This window comes from Podarcis liolepis (genome assembly GCF_965112155.1).
Source record: "Podarcis liolepis genome assembly, chromosome: 10".
NCBI classification, from domain to species: domain Eukaryota; kingdom Metazoa; phylum Chordata; class Lepidosauria; order Squamata; family Lacertidae; genus Podarcis; species Podarcis liolepis.
This window is the reverse complement of record NC_139562.1, coordinates 9,532,416-9,553,815: the sequence shown is the minus strand read 5'-3', so window position 1 is coordinate 9,553,815 and position 21,400 is coordinate 9,532,416. Positions and strand designations below refer to the sequence as shown.

General features: G+C 45.7%; 1 protein-coding gene across 3 annotated transcripts in view; it reads left to right on the top strand.

Moving 5' to 3' along the window:
- Positions 1–21,400, top strand: part of PRKCQ (protein kinase C theta) — a 55,938-nt gene that overhangs the window by 10,672 nt on the left and 23,866 nt on the right. For all 3 annotated transcript variants that reach the window (XR_014516121.1, XM_083461164.1, XM_083461165.1), the window contains exons 2-7: positions 3,744–3,869; positions 9,854–10,053; positions 13,604–13,664; positions 15,574–15,736; positions 18,053–18,084; positions 19,621–19,706. Coding sequence is in view for 2 of the 3 variants with exons in the window: in XM_083461164.1 (XP_083317290.1) it covers positions 3,752–3,869; positions 9,854–10,053; positions 13,604–13,664; positions 15,574–15,736; positions 18,053–18,084; positions 19,621–19,706 (660 nt within the window). In the remaining variant the exon portion in view is untranslated. The remainder of the gene's footprint in view (positions 1–3,743; positions 3,870–9,853; positions 10,054–13,603; positions 13,665–15,573; positions 15,737–18,052; positions 18,085–19,620; positions 19,707–21,400) is intronic.

The window sequence follows — 21,400 nt, the reverse complement described above, 5'->3', positions numbered from 1 at the left end:
TGAATGGGCCCCCGTTTGGTTCAGTTCTTCATTCACTGCAAAATAAACGCAACATCCCTGCGGCACAGAGCAGCTGCACTAGTTTAACTTGGTAAAAAAAGACTTGCGCAGTACAATCCTAAGCTGGTCTACTCAGCCATAAGCCCCATTAAGTTCAATGGGACTGGCTCCCAGGTAAGGATTGCAGCCTAAGGAAGATATATGTAAGAGCTTAATTTGGAGTCATGTTCAGTGCAAAGAAAGGAGGTCTTTATGGTTGTCACTGCTGCAGTTTTGTTCCAGTGGAAAAAAACCTGATAACATCTCAAGCTAAAAGATCTTCTACTCTTTAGTATGTAGATGGTGTGCATGTATAGGTTGGGGGTGGGGAGGTTTTCCTCTTTAGCTCTGTCAATTCTGCCAAAACTCTACGCAGAAAACTGACAAGGTTAAACTCGTAACAACCTGATCATTCTTTATTGCAATTTATTTGCACTGGAGCAAACTAAGCTGGCTGAATTCGAGTCCCACTGAAATCAACGGGCCAAGTTAAACATGGCTGAAGCCTCATTGATTTGAATGGGGCTGGACTAAATGAGCCTGGATGCAACCCAGCATTGTTTAATTATGTGTCTATGGTGTCTCTTCTGTATTCATACCCTTTGGTGTGAAGGGTGATTCATTTCATGGGGACCAGATTCCATTTTCTCTTTACATGGTCTTTTTTCCTTGCCCTTTGCTGGGATCAAGTGGACTTGGTGGTCTCAGAGCCTTTCATTCTCACATAGATATTGGCAGGAAGTACTGCAAAATGATTACCCCACCCCACTCACTCGGTGGTTAGGTTTTTCGGCGACAGGAACCTCACCTGTGACAATTTTGTGCTCCCTTGCAGACATAAGCAAGGCAGGGAATTCACAAAGTAAGCGCCACCCTCTGTTAAATGTGGAGGAACTGCTGGGATCGGAGGCACCAGCTTGCCAGGGTGATTGGGAGAGCCAACGTTGCGCGTGGACCTCACACATGGGACGTCAGGGCACTGGGAGGAGATGCAGGCAGAGTCAAACACAGCAGCCATACAGGAGGAGGAGGGAAGGAGCTGGCCACTGGAGTTGGGCTGCGGTCAGCTCCACGTTTCCCCTTCGCAATTTGTGGACATTGGGGGACCCGGCCTCTACCTGGCCCCTACCCCAAAGATATATGGTGGCCTTGAAATGCCTCGTAATCTGGTGAACCGGGTTTGCTTCCCTGCTCCTCCACATGCAGCTGCTGGGTGATCTTGGGCTAGTCACACTTCTCTGAAGTCTCTCAGCCTCACTCACCTCACAGAGTGTTTGTTGTGGGGGAAGAACTGTGTCCAGTTCTGGGCAACTGTGTCCAGTTCTGGGCACCACAATTCAAGAAGGACACTGACAAACTGGAACGTGTCCAGAGGAGGGCAACCAAAATGGTCAAAGGCCTGGAAACGATGCCTTATGAGGAACGGCTAAGGGAGCTGGGCATGTTTAGCCTGGAGAAGAGGAGGTTAAGGGGTGATATGATAGCCATGTTCATATATATAAAAGGATGTCACATAGAGGAGGGAGAAAGGTTATTTTCTGCTGCTCCAGAGAAGCAGACATGGAGCAATGGATCCAAACTACAAGAAAGAAGATTCCACCTAAACATTAGGAAGAACTTCCTGACAGTAAGAGCTGTTCGACAGTGGAATTTGCTGCCAAGGAGTGTGGTGGAGTCTCCTACTTTGGAGGTCTTTAAGCAGAGGCTTGACAACCATATGTCAGGAGTGCTCTGATGGTGTTTCCTGCTTGGCAGGGGGTTGGACTCGATGGCCCTTGTGGTCTATTCCAACTCTATGATTCTATCATTCTATGAGAATGTTAGCCGCTTTGAGACTCCTTCGGGTAGTGATAAAGCTGGATATCAAATCCAAACTTTTCTTCTTCTTCTTGTGAGGACTCAGTGAGGAGGGGGGAACCATGGATGCCACCTTGAAGAAAAAGGTGGGATAGAAACACAATAATTAAAATAATAAATTGAGTTGGCCTTTGGCATGATGCTGCCAATGTTCTTCCCGGTCTGCCTCTGGCTCCATTGTCTCCTCACTGCTGCTTCTGCCACTCCATCAAGGATTGTGAATGCCACCACCCTCCATGACATGGTGGTGTGGAGGTTAGAGTGCCAAACTAGGACCTGGGAGACCAGAGTTCGAATCCCAGTTCCACCATGAAGCTCACTGGGTGATATTCGGCCAGTCACAAGGCTTTCTCGGCAGACATTCTGGGATCAAATCAGAAAGCGTGACGGCTTCTGTAAATCCGGCACTGTCTCTGGAAAATAGGGACGCTTGGAGGGTCTGTTTGTTTTCCCTTCCGGTGAGGCTCACCCATCCAAGGTCCCACTCACTGGCTGACTTCATTTCCATCCAGTATACAGTGGTACCTTGGTTCTCAAACTTAATCTGTTCCAGAAGTCCGTTCCAAAACCAAAGCATTCCAAAACCAAGGCACACTTTCCCATAGAAAGCAATGCAAAACGGATTAATCCATTCCAGACTTTTAAAAACAACCCCTAAAACAGTGATTTAACATGAATTTTACTATCTAACGAAATGAAAGCAAGAAACAATGTGCTGCAGTCACACAAGCAATCATTCAGTAGCTGAACTGGGTTCCACACAGTCACAAAAAAAAAAACAAAAGAGCTGCAAAAAGAAAAACGCAAAATAAATAGCAAAACCAGACAGACCTCTGTGTAACACTAAAAACGGAAGCATAACACTCAAAACAGAGCACGTTCAGCTTCCAAAAAACGTTCACAAACCGGAACACTTACTTCTGCGTTTGCAGTGTTTGGGTTTCAAGTTGTTTGAGTACCAAGGCGTTTGAGAACCAAGGTAAAAGGTAAAGGTAAAGGGACCCCTGATCGTTAAGTCCAGTCGCGAACGACTCTCAGGTTGCGGCGCTCATCTCGCTTTACTGGCTGAGGGAGTCGGCGTTTGTTTGCAGACAGCTTCCAGGTCATGTGGCCAGCATGACTAAGCTGCTTCTGGTGAAACGCTGTTTACCTTCCCGCCGGAGCAGTACCTATTTACTTGCACTTTGACGTGCTTTCGAACTGCTAGGTTGGCAGGAGCAGGGACTGAGCAACGGGAGCTCACCCCATCTCGGGGATTCGAACTGCCGACCTTCCGATCGGCAAGCCCTAGGCTTTGTGGTTTAGACCACAGAGCCACCTGCCACTGTATAAATATCAAATTTAACACATCAAATTTAAATAAGGCAGCATCTTATTTAACCATGCCAGCTTCCAGCCATCCCCTTGCAGTGCCATTTTGCAAACTGCTTTGCTCCTGGTTCCTTTTCGGGGGCAGCTTGTGCCTGGCATTGACTTGTGCAGGGTTCACTGAGCAAATGCTTCCCCCTCGCCCCCCCTCCTCCAGCATCCAATATCCAATTTCAAGCCCTCCTGCAGCTGCCTGCTGCTTTTCACCCAGCAAAGTCAATCAGATGTCATTCCCGACCATTGCCTTGGTGACCACAACAGCCTCCAGCGATACAGAGGAGCCGACAGCATAGCCGCTCCATGTGCCAGGGAAACTTTTGCTAACTCAGCGGGTTGCGGGACGGAGAGGGGAAATGCTGTCCGGAATGGATAAGCGACTTCTCTGTTAAATTCCCGGGCTTGCCACAGACGCTAAAACTATAACAGCCAAGGCAGTTGCGAGAGCCTCTCCAATAACGTCTGCTTTCTTCTCCTCGCAGAGACCGACATGTCTCCTTTTCTCCGTATTGGATTGTCCAACTACGACAGCGGTCCCTATCTCCCTTCCCAGGGAGATGTGATCGATCCGTATTGCGCAGTGATAGTCAAGGAAGCAGTGGAGTCAGGTAAGTGCTTTATTCTTATGTTTGAACATGCATGTGCTTAGTAACAACAACAATATTTTATTTTATTTTTATATGCCGCCCATCTGACTGGGTTTCCCTAGCCACTCTGCGAGGCTTCCAGCAAAATATTGAAGACACAGTGAAATGTCAAACCTTAAAAACATTCCCTTCAGATCAAAATAAAAAAATTCCTTCCAGTAGCACCTTAAAGACCAACTAAGTTAGTTCTTGGTATGAGCTTTCGTGTGCATGCACACTTCTTCAGATACACTGAAACAGAAGTTGCCAGATCCTTCTATATAGTGAGAAGGTGGGGAGGGGTATTACTCAGAAGGGTGGTGGGAATGGGAGATTGGCAGATAGCTGAGATGAGCCTGTTGACGACTCTTAACGACTGTAATAGGTCTTACAGGAAAAGGCAAGGGGTGAGAAGGTGAGAAATGGCTTAGTCATGTATAATGAGATAAGAATCCAATGTCTTTGTTCAAGCCAGGTCTCTCCATGGTTTTAAGTTTGGTAATGAGTTGCAATTCAGCAGCTTCTCTTTCCAGTCTATTTCTGAAATTCCTTTGTAGTAAAACAGCTACTTTGAGATCTTATATAGAATGTCCTGGGAGATCGAAGTGTTCTCCTACTGGTTTCTCTGTTTTGTGATTCTTGATGTCAGATTTATGTCCGTTTATTCTTTGGCGTAAGGTTTGGCCTGTTTGTCCAATATAGAGAGCTGAAGGACACTGTTGGCATTTGATGGCATACACAATGTTAGACGATGAGCAATTAAATAGTCCCGAGATGGTATGTGTGATGTTGTTGGGGCCAGTAATGGTGTTGTCCGGGTGTATGTGGCAGCAAAGTTGGCATCTGGGTTTACTGCAGGCTCTGGTGCCAGTGTCCGTGTTAAGTCTGGTTGTAGTATTATTGTGGGTTAGGAGTTGTTTAAGATTGGGTGGCTGTCTGTAGGCAATGAAAGGTCTTCCTCCCAGAGCTTCAGGTGTCTTCTAAAAGTCATATGGCTGTTTATCTGCTTGACATCTGACAGGAGGGTGTTCCACAGGGTGGGTGCCACTACCGAGAAGGCCCTCTGCCTTTACCTTCACTTCTCACAGTGAGGGAACCGCCAGAAGACCTTCAGATCTGGACCTCGGTGTCCAAGCTGAACAATGGCCAATGGTCAGGGCCGGCCAACCTGTGAGGCAAGGGGAGGTGACAGCCTCAGGCGGCAGGATCCACAGGGACAGCAGATCCCAATGTAGATATTTGTGGGCCACCCACAAATATTGTTCTTGATCTTCACTCACCCTTCTTCCCCGGTGGGGAAGGGGGTGCCATTTTGTGGTTCGCCTCAGGCGCCAAAGTGTTTTGGGCCAGCCCTACTAGGGGAGATGCAGCCTGAGTCTATCCAGAGTGAGTTTCAAATCACACATTAACATTGATTGATTGATTGATTGATTGATTGATTGTCGATCGATTGATAACATTTGTATACCCTGCTCTCCAGCCTAAAAGCATTCCAGAGCAGCTTACATATACAGTAGTCAAAACAAGACAGCACCTGCTTGCAAGGTTACAGTCTAGAGAAGCACGACACACAAGGGGAAAGGAACAAGGAGGGCAGAGGAAAATCAAAACTCAGGGACCAATTTCTAAAGAGCTGGTGTTCCTGCAATGGCCGACTGGCACAGTTCAGGGGCAGGAGGGAAATGGTGACGTGAGTTCTGCTTCCCAGCTCTCCCACTGCTGGAATGGCTGTCTCAGATGAGGGCGGGAGGCCTGATGCAGTCGGTATTTTATATGTTCTTGTCTGTCATGGTTTTATTTTCAAAACAAGATTCATATAGAATCATGGAATTCTAAGTTGGAAGGGACCGTGAGGGTCCTCTAGTCCAACTCCCTGCAATACAGAGTTGTTCTTGTTGTTGTTGTTGTTTTTAAAAATGCCCACTGTGGGACTCGAACCCACATCTCATGCTCTACCAACTGAGCTAGCCTAGCTGTTGTTGTTATATTCCCGTTAATTGTTATGTTGCCCATTCATTCATTCATCCATTCATTCATTCATTCATTCAATTTATATCCTGCTCTTCCTCCCAAAGGAGTCCAGGAATGGCAAACGCAGCCATGATTATTTTCAAATATTCTAACAACAGTTTTACAAAATTGTCTCGGAGTTGCCGGAATCTGAGAGATGCCAGGAGCGGTGTCTTTCAGCCATCAAACAGGAATGGTTTTAGATGCCTTCTCAAAGTCAGTAACAAGGAAGACAGGTGTACCTCACCGGGGTGGGCATTCCACAAATGGGGAGCCACCACAGAAAAGGCCCTGTCGCAGGTTGGTAACAACAGAGCAGCCTGCAGTTGGGTCAGAGAAAGAGCAGATAGAGACTACAGTACTTCATCCTTTCCCTCTTGTTCATTTCCCAGCTCCAAAATTGCCCTCCGTCAGCTGCTTTTTTTACCCACAGGGAGAAAGATTCAATTGTCCCATCTTTTCCCCCAAAGTTTTCTACATGCCTGGGTACAATTTCTTTTCTTCTCTTCTTCTTTTTGTCTTATCTTACTCTGTACACTTGTAATTATGTATTTTTTTATTTAAAATCAGAAGAGGTAAGGCAGCTTGCTCAGGCTAGATTCCCCCCCCCTTTTTCCTTTTTGAGGGGGAAACAACTACAGTAAAAGGAAGGGATTAAGCATGGGAACATAGGAAGTTGTCTTTCCTATGTCTCAGTATTGTCTGCACTGACTGGCAGCTCTCCTGGATTTCAGACAGGGAGTCATTGCCAGCCCTAACTAGGGCTTGAACCCGCAGCCTTCTACATGCCTAGCAGATGTTCTGCCACTTAGCTATGACACTGGCCCTAATTCTCTCTAGTCGGCCTTCCTTTGTCCCACCCAACTTGCAGCCTTCCCAAGTGAATTTTGACTTTCTTTTCAAAAAGAAAAAAAGCAGAATAAATAATTTGTATTTTAAAGTGCCTAGTTTGGGCTAGTTTATTCTTCCTGTTTTCAGCATGCAGCAGTATTTAAGTGTCAGGCGATTTTAAGGAACGATTTAGGACTTGGCCATTCCAGAACTCCTCAATATGAATGGAAATCATCAGGAATCTACCTTATTTTGTAAGGCACTCCAATTTCAGAACTGTGTAAAATAGGCCTTTATTCAAAACAGTGGCGCTAAGCAAAGAAAAGTACCTTTTAAAAGGAAAGGAAAAAGGTGCTATTGTAGTCCTTTAAAAAAAACACACACACCCAAAGAATAATCTTGAGATCCAAGAGTGCCGGCAAGCTAAAAATAATCCCTCTTAATGCAGAAAAGCATTTAGTCTTGCACAGAAAGGTCAGGGAACTTAATACACACATACATCCCATAATGTCTTGTTGGGGAAAGAGCCAGCAAACTAAGAAGCTTTATAGAATCATGTTGCTTTGATGGAGAGGCTGAAATTGCTTAAACGAACACCCTCAAAAGAAATGGCTCCTTCTCCGCCAATATTACCGCCCGTTAATTAAATACACTACAATCCACATAAGTCTCGAGGCAATTAATAGGACCTTATGAGATGTCTGGAAAACCCAGAGAGATATTGCTGCTTAGCCCACATTGGCTCAGCAGGTAAGACACAGCCACAGAACGTCAAGAAAAGTCCTTGGACCTGGGATAATTCATCAGCCTCTATGTCCATCATCTGTCCCAGTCTCTATGTCCATCATCTGTGCCTCCTCCACGTTAGGTCCAGAGGGTAGCAATGTGAGAACGGGGCCTTTTCTGCAGTGGCTCCCAGTTTATGGAATACTCTTCCTCTTCAAACGGGTCTTTGGCTGATTAATATTCTACAGCCTTTAAAATGTGTCTTGCTTTTTTGTTTTAATCATTCACTAGCTTCAACCCTGTATTTTATTCTGTCTTGTTTTCACCTTGTATTTATGTGACTTGTTTCAGCTCTGAAATCTTATGATGGTATATACATCTAATTAATAATAATAATCCAGGTTAAGCAAAAGTGTGAATGAGCCCCTATGTGATCTGATTTATTGTTGTTGTTGTTGTTGTTGTTGTTGTTGTTGTTGTTGTTGTTGTTGTTGTTGTTGTTATATCCTGCCCATCTGACTGGGTTTCCCCAGCCATTCTGAGTGGCTCCTGACAGAATAACAACAACAACAACAACAATAATAATAATAATAATAATGCAACAACATTAAAAACTTCCCTAGACAGGGCTGCCTTCAGATGTCTTCTAAAAGTCAGATAGTTGTTTAACAAAGCATGCATGCATTTATGAGCTGAGATGGAGGAAATTCAGGGAGCAGGGCTGAACTTAAACTGCCTTGCAGATGATTCTGTTATTTTATTCGAACCTGCTGCCCACAAAGCAGCTCACCCTGAAACAGGAGCTCGCAGGTGAGTAGGGCTGCTGTTGCCACTTCAGAAGAAAGGCTTTGATGAATCCTGATGAATCGTGCAGAGGATGAACTCACTGCCCTTTCAAAACTCCTTTTGACCAAACAGGCCACCTGGATACCTGCGGCCTGCGGCCACCTGCCTGCCTTGGTGACATTTGCTTTTTGGAAGGCTCTGGTGTGTCTTTGAACTCTGCAGAATGAAGAGCTTCAAAGTCAAGCCTCAGCCGTCCCTCCTCTAGTTACTTCCAGGATGGATTGCTGCAATGCGCTCTACATGGGGCTGCCTTTGAAGACTGTATGGAAGCTCCAATTAGTTTGGAAAGCAGCTGCTAAACTGCTAATAGGAGACCCAGGAGGTGGGGTCATTTCACACCTGTTTGGAAAGAATGCATTGGTTTCTTGTCTGTTTCCAGGATCAAAGTGCTGGTGCTTCCCTTTGGCATATGACCCAAATATTGATTGATTGATTGATTGATTGATTGATTGATTGATTGCATGGCCATTTAAATGTGAGCATTCATAATTTAAATGCACAATAGAACATTCCCATTAAAACACGCACAGGGAATGCTTTTCAGCCCACTGGTCACATTCCCTTTTGGGGTGGTGAGTCTTCTTCTTCTTCTTCTTCTTCTTCTTCTTCTTCTTCTTCTTCTTCTTCTTCTTCTTCTTCTTCTTCTGTGATACCTCATAGCCAAGAGTCTTCCAAAAACACAGTTTTAACAGTGAGTCTGTAAGTGACTGTGAAGGCCAATTCTGGATCCACACGTCCATCCACATTGGGGACATGGGAGTTGGTCACGGTGTGGATTTGCCAAACGTGCCTTCCAATAATAATAATAATAGTAATAGTAATATATTTATACCCCGCCCATCTGGCTGGGTTCCCCCAGCCACTCTGGGCGGCTTCCAACAAAGTATTAAAATACAGTAGTCTGTTAAACATTAAAAGCTTCCCCAAAGAGGGCTGCCTTCTGATGTCTTCTAAAATTCTGGTAGTTGTTCTTCTCTTTGACATCTGGTGGGAGGGCGTTCCACAGGGCAGGTGCCACTACCGAGAAGGCCCTCTGCCTGGTTCCCCATAACTTTGCTATCCACAGTGAGGGAACTGCCAGAAGACCCTCAGAGCTGGACCTCAGTGTCCGGGCAGAACGATGGGGGTGAAGACGCTCCTTCAGGTATACTGGACCGAGGCCGTTTAGGGCTTTAAAGGTCAGCACCAACACTTTGAATTGTGCTCAGAAACGTACTGGGAGCCAATGTAGGTCTTTCAAGACTGGTGTTATGTGGTCTCGGCAGCCACTCCCAGTCTAGCTGCCACATTCTGGATTAGTTTCTCCCTTTCGTCCTGAGTTCGAGCGTCTTCAAAGCCCATGACGCCTTTGGTAAAGGCTGATCTCCAATTGGAGCACTCGCAGGCCAGTGTTTCCCAGTTGTCGGTGTTTATACTACATTTGCCTTGAGAGAGTCTTTGAACCTCTTTTGTTGACCACCAGCATTACGCTTCCCATTTTTAAGTAGGGGCAGAGGGGAAAGTATTTGCTCTGGATGAAATGCAACTATTCAAATAAATCCTTTTGACCCTAGAGAACGGCCAATCCTACGTCCAGAAGAAGCCCACCATGTACCCACCTTGGAACAGCACTTTCGATGCTCACATCCACAGGGGGCGCGTAATGCACATCGTTGTGAAGGACAAGAGCGCGGAAATGGTTGCAGAAACGACGGTGGAACTCAATTTGGTTGCAGAGAAGTGCAAAAAGAAGAATGGGAAATCAGAAATTTGGGTAAGCGCCAGAGCCGTTGCTCACTTGCAGGGCCGGATTTAGGTTTGATGAGGCCCTCAGCTACTAAAGGTAATGGGGCCCTTTCTATGTCCAGCTGTCCTTTGTCAACAACAAATTGTTACTGTTTTTTGTGTTGAATATATGCTATATGGTAATTTACGAACCTAATAGATATCTCAAGCCCTTTGCACATGTTGCCATATAACCAGTCCATGCAGAATGCAAGGTAAAGGGTAAAGGGAACCCTGACCATTAGGTCCAGTTGTGGCCGACTCTGGGGTTGCGGCGCTCATCTCGCTTTATTGGCCAAGGGAGCCGGCATACAGCTTCCGGGTCATGTGGCCAGCATGACTAAGCCACTTCTGGCGAACCAGAGCAGCGCACGGAAACGCTGTTTACCTTCCACCGGAGCAGTACCTATTTATCTATTTGCACTTTGACGTGCTTTCAAACTGCTAGGTTGGCAGGAGCAGGGACCGAGCAACAGGAGCTCACCCCGTCGCGGGGATTCGAACCGCCGACCTTCTGATCAGCATGCCCTAGGCTCTGTGGTTTAACCCACAGTGCCACCCGCGTCCTTTAGAGAGATGCTCTACCACTGAGCTAATTAATGGAGACTCTTTTCCTTAAAAGCCATCTGCAGTCAATGGGAGTTGCCAGTTCCTGCAGAATTGAAACACTTGGTTTCAATAAGCCTGCTGTGAATTTGCTCAGTCTGAAGGACACTCTTCTAACAGACTTTGCTTAGATTTTTTTAAAAAATCCCCTTTGGGCAGGAAGAATAATTGGCAGTAATAAAACTGACTTGAGCTTGAATTCGTTCATGCCTCGCCAGGGATTTTTCTCCAAAAACGTAATGGAAAGCTTAATGAAGAAATGTAGAGAACTGTATAGATCATGATGCAACTGTCCTGGAAGCTTTTGAAATGCACTTGTGTAAAACATTATTGCTGGGGGTGCAGTACAACGTTTCTGAGGATCGGTGACGTATTGACCTTCTTACATTTGTGATCACCAGACTGAATGATAAAGGCAGGAGAACTGGAAGAATCAAAATACCCCATCAATTAGAGACTGGCAAACAAAATTATTTGAATTTGTTAACCTTGCAAAAATGACACAAAAAATTAGAAACCAAAAAAATACAAAGTTTATTAACGACTGGAATAAATTTATGATATATATCGAAGGGAACTATAGAAACCTAAAAACTATAGCAGGTTCGATATAAATCTTACGATGTGCAAATTATTAACAATTACGAACTGCAGGAAAAATAAATTATGTACATTAGGAAGCCTGAAAGCAGGAGGGATGGAGGTCGGCAGGGGGCAGAAGAATGATTTAAGTTTTCAAAGTTATAAAGAAATAAGTGTGAAGAGAAATAATTGTAATGGAAACGGATAAGATCATTACATTATGTTTAGATGCTTGTAAATTATATTTTCTCTTTTTTTGTAATTGTGGATTTCTTTTCCTTTTTTGGTTATGTATATGAAACTTAATAAAAAGATTTTTTTTAAAAAAAGATAAAGGCAAGAGAGGGTGCTGAATGCCTAGGTCTAAACTGCACAGTGCAATCCCGTTGCAGAGTTGGGGCAGCTTCAGAAAAGGGGTGACCCAAATGGTCCCCTATTTAGATGACTTTAGAAGAGGTTTAGCTGAATTTGTGGGCTATCGATGGCTATGAGCCATGATGGCAAAGCTCTGCCTCCACTCTGGAAGTGTGCTGGTCCTGAGGGTTATCCGTGTGGCGAGGTCCAAGTCCGATCCAAGGTCGAGGGTGCGGTATGGAGGCTGTCCATCAAAGCTGTAGCTGGGTCCAAGGCAGGGAGTCGGGTGAGGTCAGGAACTCTGGCAGAAGAGCAGGACAGGGTGCAGGCAGGAACTGGCTAGCAACAACGTTGCTCCCGCAACCTGGGGCTGGGGCTGGCTGGCTTTTATCTGCCCCGAGGCAGGTGACTCGCCTCTCCTGGCCTGCAGGTGAGCACTCCTCCTGCGGGAACCTAGTTCCCTCTACCTTTCTGCCCTGAGCCTCTGTAGTTCAGGAGAAGCTGGAGGGTTACCGGACCCAGAGGCAACCTCTGCTTCCCCTGACGGGGCTGAGAGTGGAGCACCTGCAGGCAATGGGTCCTCCATCACCTCAGGAGCCAGAGCAGACTCAGCTGATGCCTGCACCTGAGGATCCAGCACAGGTGAGGACCCTTCAGGCTCAAGCCCCAGCTCCAGCTCAGCTGGTTCTGGAGGCGAGGACTCCTGTACAGGCTGGGATTCCTCAGGTTCAGCCTCCGAATCCCAGGCCATCACAGGAAGGCAGCAATGCTTCTGAATACCAGTTGCTGAAAAAAGCAGGACGGACCAGTGGTGTAGCGTGGGTTGCCAGTACCCGGGGCTGTGTGGAAGCAAGGAAACGGATGGAGTACACATGCACATTCAACTGCCTAATGGCGTCATCCACTGCAGCCACAGAGATGAGATGAGAAGAGTCGTTCCATTGTCTAGAGAGGTCACTTCATGGTTCGCATGGAAAAGCCATTTTTGATGGAGTCCAGCGACGGAGGCAGCACCAAGTGTTTGAAATTTTGTGCCCCCTAGCAATTTTGGGCCTGGGACAACAACCCCTTTGCCCACTCTCACACTACACCACTGCATAAGAGTGTGTTCTTGTGCTTCGGTCCTCCTTGAAAGTTTCCCACAGGCAACTGGCTGACCACTGTGAGAACAGGAGACTGGGCTAGATGGGCCATTGGTCTGATCCAGCAAAGTTCTTGTATTTTCATCCAGGAGGACAAGCAAAGGATTACAGTGGTACCTCTGGTTGTGAACAGGATCCGTTCCGGAGCCCCGTTCACAACCTGAGCAGAACGCAACCTGCGTCTGCGCATGCGCGGGTCACGATTCGCCGCTTCTACGCATGCATGTGATGTCATTTTGAGTGTCTGCACATGCGCAAGTGGCGAAACCCGGAAGTAACCCTTTCCGGTACAGTGGTACCTTGGGTTACATTCGCTTCAGGTTACAGACTCTGCTCACCCAGAAATAGTGCTTCAGGTTAAGAACTTTGCTTCAGGATGAGAACAGAAATCGTGCTCCGGCGGCGCGGCAGCAGCAGGAGGCCCCATTAACTAAAGTAGTGCTCCAGGTTAAGAACAGTTTCAGGTTAAGTACGGACCTCCAGAACGAATTAAGTACTTAACCTGAGGTACCACTGTACTTCCGGGTCGCCGCAGGACGCAACATGAAAAGATTTAACCCGAAGCGTCTTTAACCCGAGGTATGACTGTATTTCTGTTAACCGATGCCAAGTGTTCTCAACCTCCCTTCATAATAAATAAATACTTTAATACATTTATTTATTTATTTATTTATTTATTTATTTATTTATTTATTTAATTTTTGCTGTGGATCACAAGATGTTTGCAATATCTTTCCATTATGGCTTTTCATGCGATGGTCACTCCATGGCTGTTTTGTCACTCACTCTTCCTTTTTAAACAAAAAAACAAAAGCTATTTTTAACTTGCCTTCCTTTATTTTATTTTATTTTTAGCTAGAACTGAAGCCACAAGGCAGAATGTTAATGAATGCAAGATACTTCCTGGAAACTACTGGCAAGTGATGGTCATATTATTGCTATGACATTTTCAGTTATTTTCGCTGCGGATTTCCCCACCCTGAAAGCTCAGGTTGGGACATGGTAATTTCAAAATGTACAAAATCCCAACGCAGAGCGATAAATACTTTTACATAAAGAAACACAGCAGAGCCTCAAAATATTGAAATTCTTAAACTGCTCAGGGACCAGTTTAATGGCTGGTGCAATTTTAATTGGCTATTATGGCAACATATTGGGATTTGTGACACCCAAAGGACTGATTCACACATGTGTGAGCGTCATTTGCTGTCTTTCATCACTCAGGACAAACCCTGTGCCACTTTTGGACTCATTGCTTTCGGACAGAATTCAGTCACATCCTGGTGAATTTCAGTTTGTGCAATTGAAGTTGGTTTGGTGTTTTCGTGTAACAAACCAGCTTCCTGAGAAGGAAAGTGACTGGAAAATAGATTGGAAAGTATATTGCTTGCTGGATGCAAATCCTGCGAGCAAATCAGAACGAATGCACAATAAATAGCCAACATTTTCCAAAAAAACACCCTACAAACTTTGTACGAGCAAATCGGGTTGGATTCTTGAGAAACAGTTAATGGGCAATTGTGTGTTCACTGTTTTGTTTTTTAAAAAACTACAGTAAATTGCAAGCTCAGCTGGTCCACTCCAGATTTGGATCTTGGGTAGGAGCAGCCTTGTCTTTTTGTTACAGTCCCAAATTGGAGTCACACACCCCACGTCCCTGCAATTTACATTTGGATTTGATATCCCGCTTTATCACTACCCTAAGGAGTCTCAAAGCGGCTAACAAGCTCCTTTCCCTTCCTCCCCCATAACAAACACTCTGTGAGGTGAGTGGGGCTGAGAGACTTCAGAGAAGTATGACTGGCCCAAGGTCACCCAGCAGCTGCATGTGGAGGAACGGGGAAGCGAACCCGGTTCACCAGATTATGAGTCCACCGCTCTTAACCACTACACCACACTGGCAGAAAGGTCCTGTTTTCCTCCCAGTTCAAAGAGTGGGTGTAAAGAGCTTTAGCTGAGTAGCAGTAGACCTTTTTTTCTGGTTCAGTCCCCAATTTTGTCATCATTTCCTGTTTGTAGCATCTGGTTGGCTATTGTAAGAACAGAGTGCTGGACCAGACAAGCAATTGCCCCAATTCAGGAGGGCTATTCCTATGCTTCTTTCATTTGGGGTAGGTGTCTTTACAGGAGATGCTGGACATTTGATGAGAGCCAAAATTACAGCCATGTTACTTCTGCTGGAGGGTACTGTTATGTACTGAAGTTCTCACCCTGGGCCAGCAGGGGGATACTGTAGATAGTTATGCAAATAAGGGATCGAAAGTGACGTTCAGTGATTGGATAGTTTTAGAAAGTTGTTGCAGTAACGTTGTACTGGAGCTCTATATAAGCAGGCTGACTGAACCCTTCAGTTCAGTTCAGTTCTGTCCTGGCCTGTGAATAAACAAGAGCTGTTTGAAGAATTGCTGTGTCGTCTGATCTGTTCACCCACAATTTAACAGGTACCACTTCAGGCTGGGAGAGCACCTTGTGTCAGTCCTCCTTGCACATCAAAATCTAGCAGATCAAGGACAAATGTAGATGAGAACCCTGCTCTGATCTGCTAGCTTTCCAAAGACATGGAATCCCCCCCCATGGGGCAAGCATTCAGGCATATGACACCCCCACACCCCCATGCAGTCCACAAATATATGCACCAACCACTCACTTCTCTTGGTTGTGTGACTCAGCTCTCTTAGTTGTTTTAGGAAGTCTGCCCTGCTGTTTATTTTTAAAGCTGACGCCTTTTCGAGCTGATTTAAATATATGTTATTTTAGCTTCTAGGGGCAGACCGCAGGAATTCGTCATCAGAATAACCAAGCATCTCTCTCTTTCTCTCACCCAGATGATCCAGAGTTTATTGACTGTGAAAAGGAAGGGTTTTTCTCTCTGCACCAACGCAGAGGAGCCATCAAGCAAGCCAAGATCCACAATGTCAAGTGTCACGAGTTCACTGCTACCTTCTTCCCCCAGCCCACGTTCTGTTCCGTTTGCCACGAGTTCGTCTGGTATGATACATGGCTTCCCCTCCCTTCCTTGATCTAGTCCCATGGCAGTCTTCCCCCAACCTGATGCCCACCAGAAGTTTTTGGGACTACAACTCCCATCAGGCCCCAGTCTGAATGGGCCTTTGCCACTTGTGCTTGCTGTGGCTGATGGGAATTGTAGTCCAAAACATCTGTAGAGCACCAGTGTGAGGAAGGTTGTCTAGTAGGGAAGGGGCAACCTGCTGCTTCTCTGATGGAGAGGGAGGGGTTTGGAAGAGAGATCTCTTCCTCTCTCGCAGCAAAATTATACACAATGGCAATTGCTCCAAGGACATTAAAACTTGGTTAAATTTGCATCTGCCCTCATCTACCTTAAACAAATGTTCCCCATGAAAATACAAAATCTTGCAAATTAAGTGGATGTTTTACTCAGTGCTTCCAGACATTACAGCAAAGTAGTCTCCATCAATTGGCAGTAAGACGGATATGAAAAGGGGTTTCGGATGACTTAAAAAGAAAAATACTTGCTTTCTTTTTTTAAAAAAAAGATCATACAGTCTTTGAGTTGCCAAAGATGCAGGCTTTAAAGTCTCCATTTTGGAGAGATTCGGTTCACTTGGAGGAACAACTGAGCTGGGAGCCAAAGCCACATGGCTCCTTCTTTGCTTGTTCTAGGAAGCACAAAGAGAAAAAGACTGAGAAGCAGAGTGCGGGTGGGGGGTGGGGAGAGCAGAGGCTGCTGAGCGCCTGCTTAGCCACACCCACTCTGGTAACGAACTCATGGCTCAGGTTAACCCTTTCATGCATGCAATTGTGAGTCAGTAACTATATATATGGGACGCGGGTGGCGCTGTAGGTTAAACCACAGAGCCTAGGTCTTGCTGATCAGAAGGTCGGCGGTTTGAATCCCCGTGACGGGGTGAGCTCCCGTTGCTCGGTCCCTGCTCCTGCCAACCTAGCAGTTCGAAAGCATGTCAAAGTGCAAGTAGATAAATAGGTACCGCTCTGGCAGGAAGGTAAACGGTGTTTCCGTGCGCTGCTCTGGTTTACCAGAAGCGACTTAGTCATGCCACATGACCCGGAAGCTGTATGCCGGCTCCCTCAGCCAATAAAGCGAGATGAGCGCCGCAACCCCAGAGTCGGCCATGACTGGGCCTAATGGTCAGGGGTCCCTTTACCCTTAACTGTGTATATTACAACAGAACCCTCTTACCGGAAGGGCCACTGCGAACCATTCCTCAATGTGAATTCAAAATCCTACCCAGCCCCCTATATACAAATGATGCAACCTCAAATAGCTGTTGGAGGCAAACGACACCTATGAATTTAACATGTATTTTTGAAAATTTGAATAGCATCTGCTGCAGGGGGGTTTCCTCCCCTTTGGGCCCAAAGGAAGATTGATGGGAGAAAGAGTGTGTGTGAGAGAGAGAGCGCAAAAATCACCTTAAAAGGGGGGATTTTCCTCAGGACCATAGCAGAAGAGAAAAGGGCTAAATTTCTACTCCATGCTTGCTTTGATTCTCTCCCCCAACAGATTATCTTTGCATTTTTTTAAAGAAACTTGCATGTTCTAAATGCAAAGACATATTTAATGTCCTGCTTCTACCTTGAACATATTGCTATCGTACTAATAGTGGCTTCAGTTTTCTCCAGTCCTTATCCAGCTGACACCACTTATTTGAGGAAATCTGACCATCCCCCAAATTCAGAAAGATATTTACGCAAGCTAAATTCCATGTCTTCCCACCTGCACTATTGGAAGGCAGATACAGAAAGATTCCTTACATGTAAGAGCAGTCAGATAAAAACTGTGGGCCACGTTCTATTCCATTGTAGATTTTATACAGATCTCAGAGGCTCTCTCGTGACCCTTCTTGTATGAAAAGTACCAGGGAGGATTCTGTCCAACCAGAATCCAGATATCACTAGAAATGTACAGCAGATAGATTTTGTGCAATAGCCATAAGTCAAAGAAATCAAGAAATTACACAGCTGCACAAACAGTCATAAATCATTACAGCTTATAGTTAAATCTTCTTATTCTATTATTTCTTAAATGGAGTTCTTAAGTCTATTTAATTAGTATATTGATTGTTAAATTCCACTCTGATCGTCTTTATCGTTTTTGTAAAGAACTACGCAGCAATTCTGGTTTTAGTATGCTGGCTGTTTGGCCATAATAATAAACATTCGTTCATTCACTTGAGTGAGGAGCCTAGCCTTCCTGGGCCCAGATCCCAACACACGGCATTTATTTTGTTTTAAAGTCATTCTTCTCAAATATATATGACGAACATTATCCTTACTCCAGATTTTCTCCTTTCTGTGTTTCAGGGGTCTTAACAAGCAAGGTTACCAGTGCAGACGTAAGAAACTTTTAGCATATCGCATTATATTTACAACTGCCCAAATAGAAACTGCAGTGTTTCTTGCCCTGAAGAAAACCGAGAATGCTTAAAAAAAATTAGCAAGCCAGCTGTGGAAGCAAAGAGCGCATGTGTAAATGTGACCTACAAGAGCCATGTCACCTCTCACAGACTACAGTAGGAATTAATGACAACATTCTCTATTGGTCTACTCTGAAGTAAGGCAAATTGAGATCAGTGGGACTTACGCCCAGGTCAGAAGGCATAGGGTTACAGCTGAAAAGTGCCTAATTTCTGGCTGGGTTGTGGGTCAACACACTCCCATTTCAACTCTTTGAGAAGCGGTCCAAACCTATGCTGCATCTCTCCTGTGATTTCTCATGAAATTCTGCATTTTGATGCGTTTTCCCACGAACCAGCTTCAATCGGAATTGAGACAAAGAACAGTCTGGGCATGCTTTAAGCTACACAGTCTGTGTTTTGTTAAATTCAATCCTAAAAAACAGCGGGGAGCAGGTAGAAGCTACATGCAGGTATATTCCTTCTGTGCAGCAGATTCTGGTTGAGTCTCCAGGTCTGATATTTTAGGGATTTCACCTTTTCCTTAGGGTCTCCAGGAAAAGTGCAAAATCGCCAAGTGATAAGCCAAAATCGAGGGGATACGCCACTTTCCCATTGGCTCTGGAACTTTTGCAATTTGCTCCACCCAGTCAGGAGGCAGTCCTATGCTGGCTTATTCCCACACAGGAAAGGTCCATGCCCTCTCTTTAAGAATGTACATTGGCTCCCAGTATGTTTCTGAGCACAATTCAAAGTGTTGGTGCTGACCTTTAAAGCCCTAAACGGCCTCAGTCCAGTGTACCTGAAGGAGCGTCTCCACCCCCATCATTCTGCCCGGACACTGAGGTCCAGCTCCGAGGGCCTTCTTGCAGTTCCCTCATTGCGAGAAGTGAGGTTACGGGGAACCAGGCAAAGGGCCTTCTCGGTAGTGGCACCCACCCTGTGCAAACGCCTTTCCCCGAAGGCAGCCCTGTATTGGGAAGTTTTTAATGTTTGATGTTTTATCGTCTTTTAAATATTCTGTTTCCCCAGAGCGGCTGGGAAAACCCAGCCAGATAGGTGGGGTAGAAATAATTTATTATTATTATTATTATTATGATTATGATTATTATTATTATTATTATTTATAATGCCCAATACTGTATTTGCAATATTTCTCTTACTGCTTGTGGCTGGCTTTAAAAGGGAATTAAACAAACCCATGAAGGATTAGGCTATAACAGGGGTAGGCAACCTAAGGCCCGTGGGCTGGATGCGGCCCAATCGCCTTCTCTATCCGGCCCGCGGATGGTCCGGGAATCGGCATGTTTTTATATGAGTAGAATGTGTCCTTTTATTTAAAATGCATCTCTGGGTTATTTGTGGGGCCTGCCTGGTGTTTTTATATGAGTGGAATGTGTCCTTTTATTTAAAATGCATCTCTTACTTCTTGTGGCCCTTCAACAATGCTTTATATGGTTTGTTTTCCCTTCCCAGAATGCAATGCTGCCATTCACAAGAAGTGCATTGACAAAGTAATAGCAAAGTGTACGGGATCAGCCATCAATAGCAGAGAAACCATGGTATGTATCTGAATGAAGGTCCTTTTTGTGAATCAGCTGAAGGTGGCATGTATCTGAATGAAACTTCTTGTGAATCGGTTGAGGGCGGTGTGTATCCGAATGAAGGTTTTTTTGTGAATCAGTTGAGGATGGTTAAAACACACCGGTTGCCAAGAGTTTGAAAACACTACACAGTCACACGAGGTGTAAACATGGTGTCCGTGGGGAATTTAAGTGAATCCCATATGCATGGTGCAGGTTTCGCCCCCCCCCCCCCAAAATCTAAACAACTCTGTGGGTGTCTGTCAGGAATTTTACTTTTTGAACCCTACACAAGGGAAAGGAACGGCTCCAGAATTTTTGCTGCCTGGGGCAGATTAGAAAATGGGGTTCCCTGTTGCAGTCCAAGTGCGTCGTCCCTAAGGCCAGCAAACTTACTTTGGCAGCAGAGACAGAAAATCCCACCAGGATCTCTCGCCCTCCCGGCAGCTCTGAGAAATGCAATGCTAATAACTGCAACAATTTGCTATACTTTTATGACATCCAAAATTGACCACCTGGTGCTGTTGCCTCACTCTGCCTAACGATAGAGCCGGCACTGATGCCACGGCTGAATGGGGTCTGAATTCACCTATCTTGACCTAAGTCCTGTTGGCTCTCATGACACCATTGCCTCTGTGAGTTGGGCAAGATGTCATCCTTTCTCTTTTACTCCAAAATGACCTACCATATTTTTCGCTCTATAGGATGCACTTTTTCCCCTCCAAAAATTAAGGGGAAATGTGTGTGCATCCTATGGAGCGAATGCAGGCTCCTTGGCTTCAGCGATAGCAACGCGAAGCCTCCGAAGTGCAGAGGGAGTGCTCCCTCCACACTCCGGAGGCTTCGCATTGCTTTCACTGAAGCCTGGAGAGCGAGAGGCGTCGGTGCGCACCGACCCCTCTCGTTCTCCAGGCTTCAGGGTTAGCCGCCTGAAGCCTTCGGAGCGCAGCGCAAGTTCCCGCTGCACTCCACAGGCTTTGGGTTCCTTTTGCTGAAGCCGGGAGAGCAAGACTCTCCTGGCTTCAGCAGAGAGGGAGAGCTGCGCAGCGCCCCTTCAGCCAAGCGGGAGGAGAAATGGAAGGGGCTCCGTTTCTCCTGCCGCTTCGCTGAAGGGGCGCTGAGCAGAGAGGGGGAGAATGTTTTTTTCTTGTTCTCCCCCTCTAAAACAAGGTGCGTCCTATGGGCGGGTGCGTCCTATAGAGCAAAAAATACAGTACTTTGCAGGCAAGCCAGATAAAATATTGGTATACAGCAGAGAGAGGGAACCTCCAGATGTTGCCGGACAGCAGTTCTCATTTCCCTGACAATTTGCCATCTTGACTGGGGCTGATGGGAGCTGGAGTCTGACCACATCTGGATGTCCACAGCTTTCTCATCCCTGGTCTATTGTGAAAGGGAGGGACAACATTTGATTACAGTCACTGCAGAATCCATCACATTGTTTATACAGTGGTGCCTCGCAAGACGAAAAGAATCCGTTCTGTGATTCTCTTCGTCTAGCGGTTTTTTCGTCTTGCGAAGCAAGCCCATTGACGGATTAGCGGATTAGCGCTATTAGCGGCTTTTATCGGCTTTTAGCAGCTTATCTGCTGATCAGATCAGCTGATAAGCGGCTTAGCGGCTTAGAAAAAGGGGGGAAAGGGGGAAAAACCAGCAGGAACTCGCAAGACATT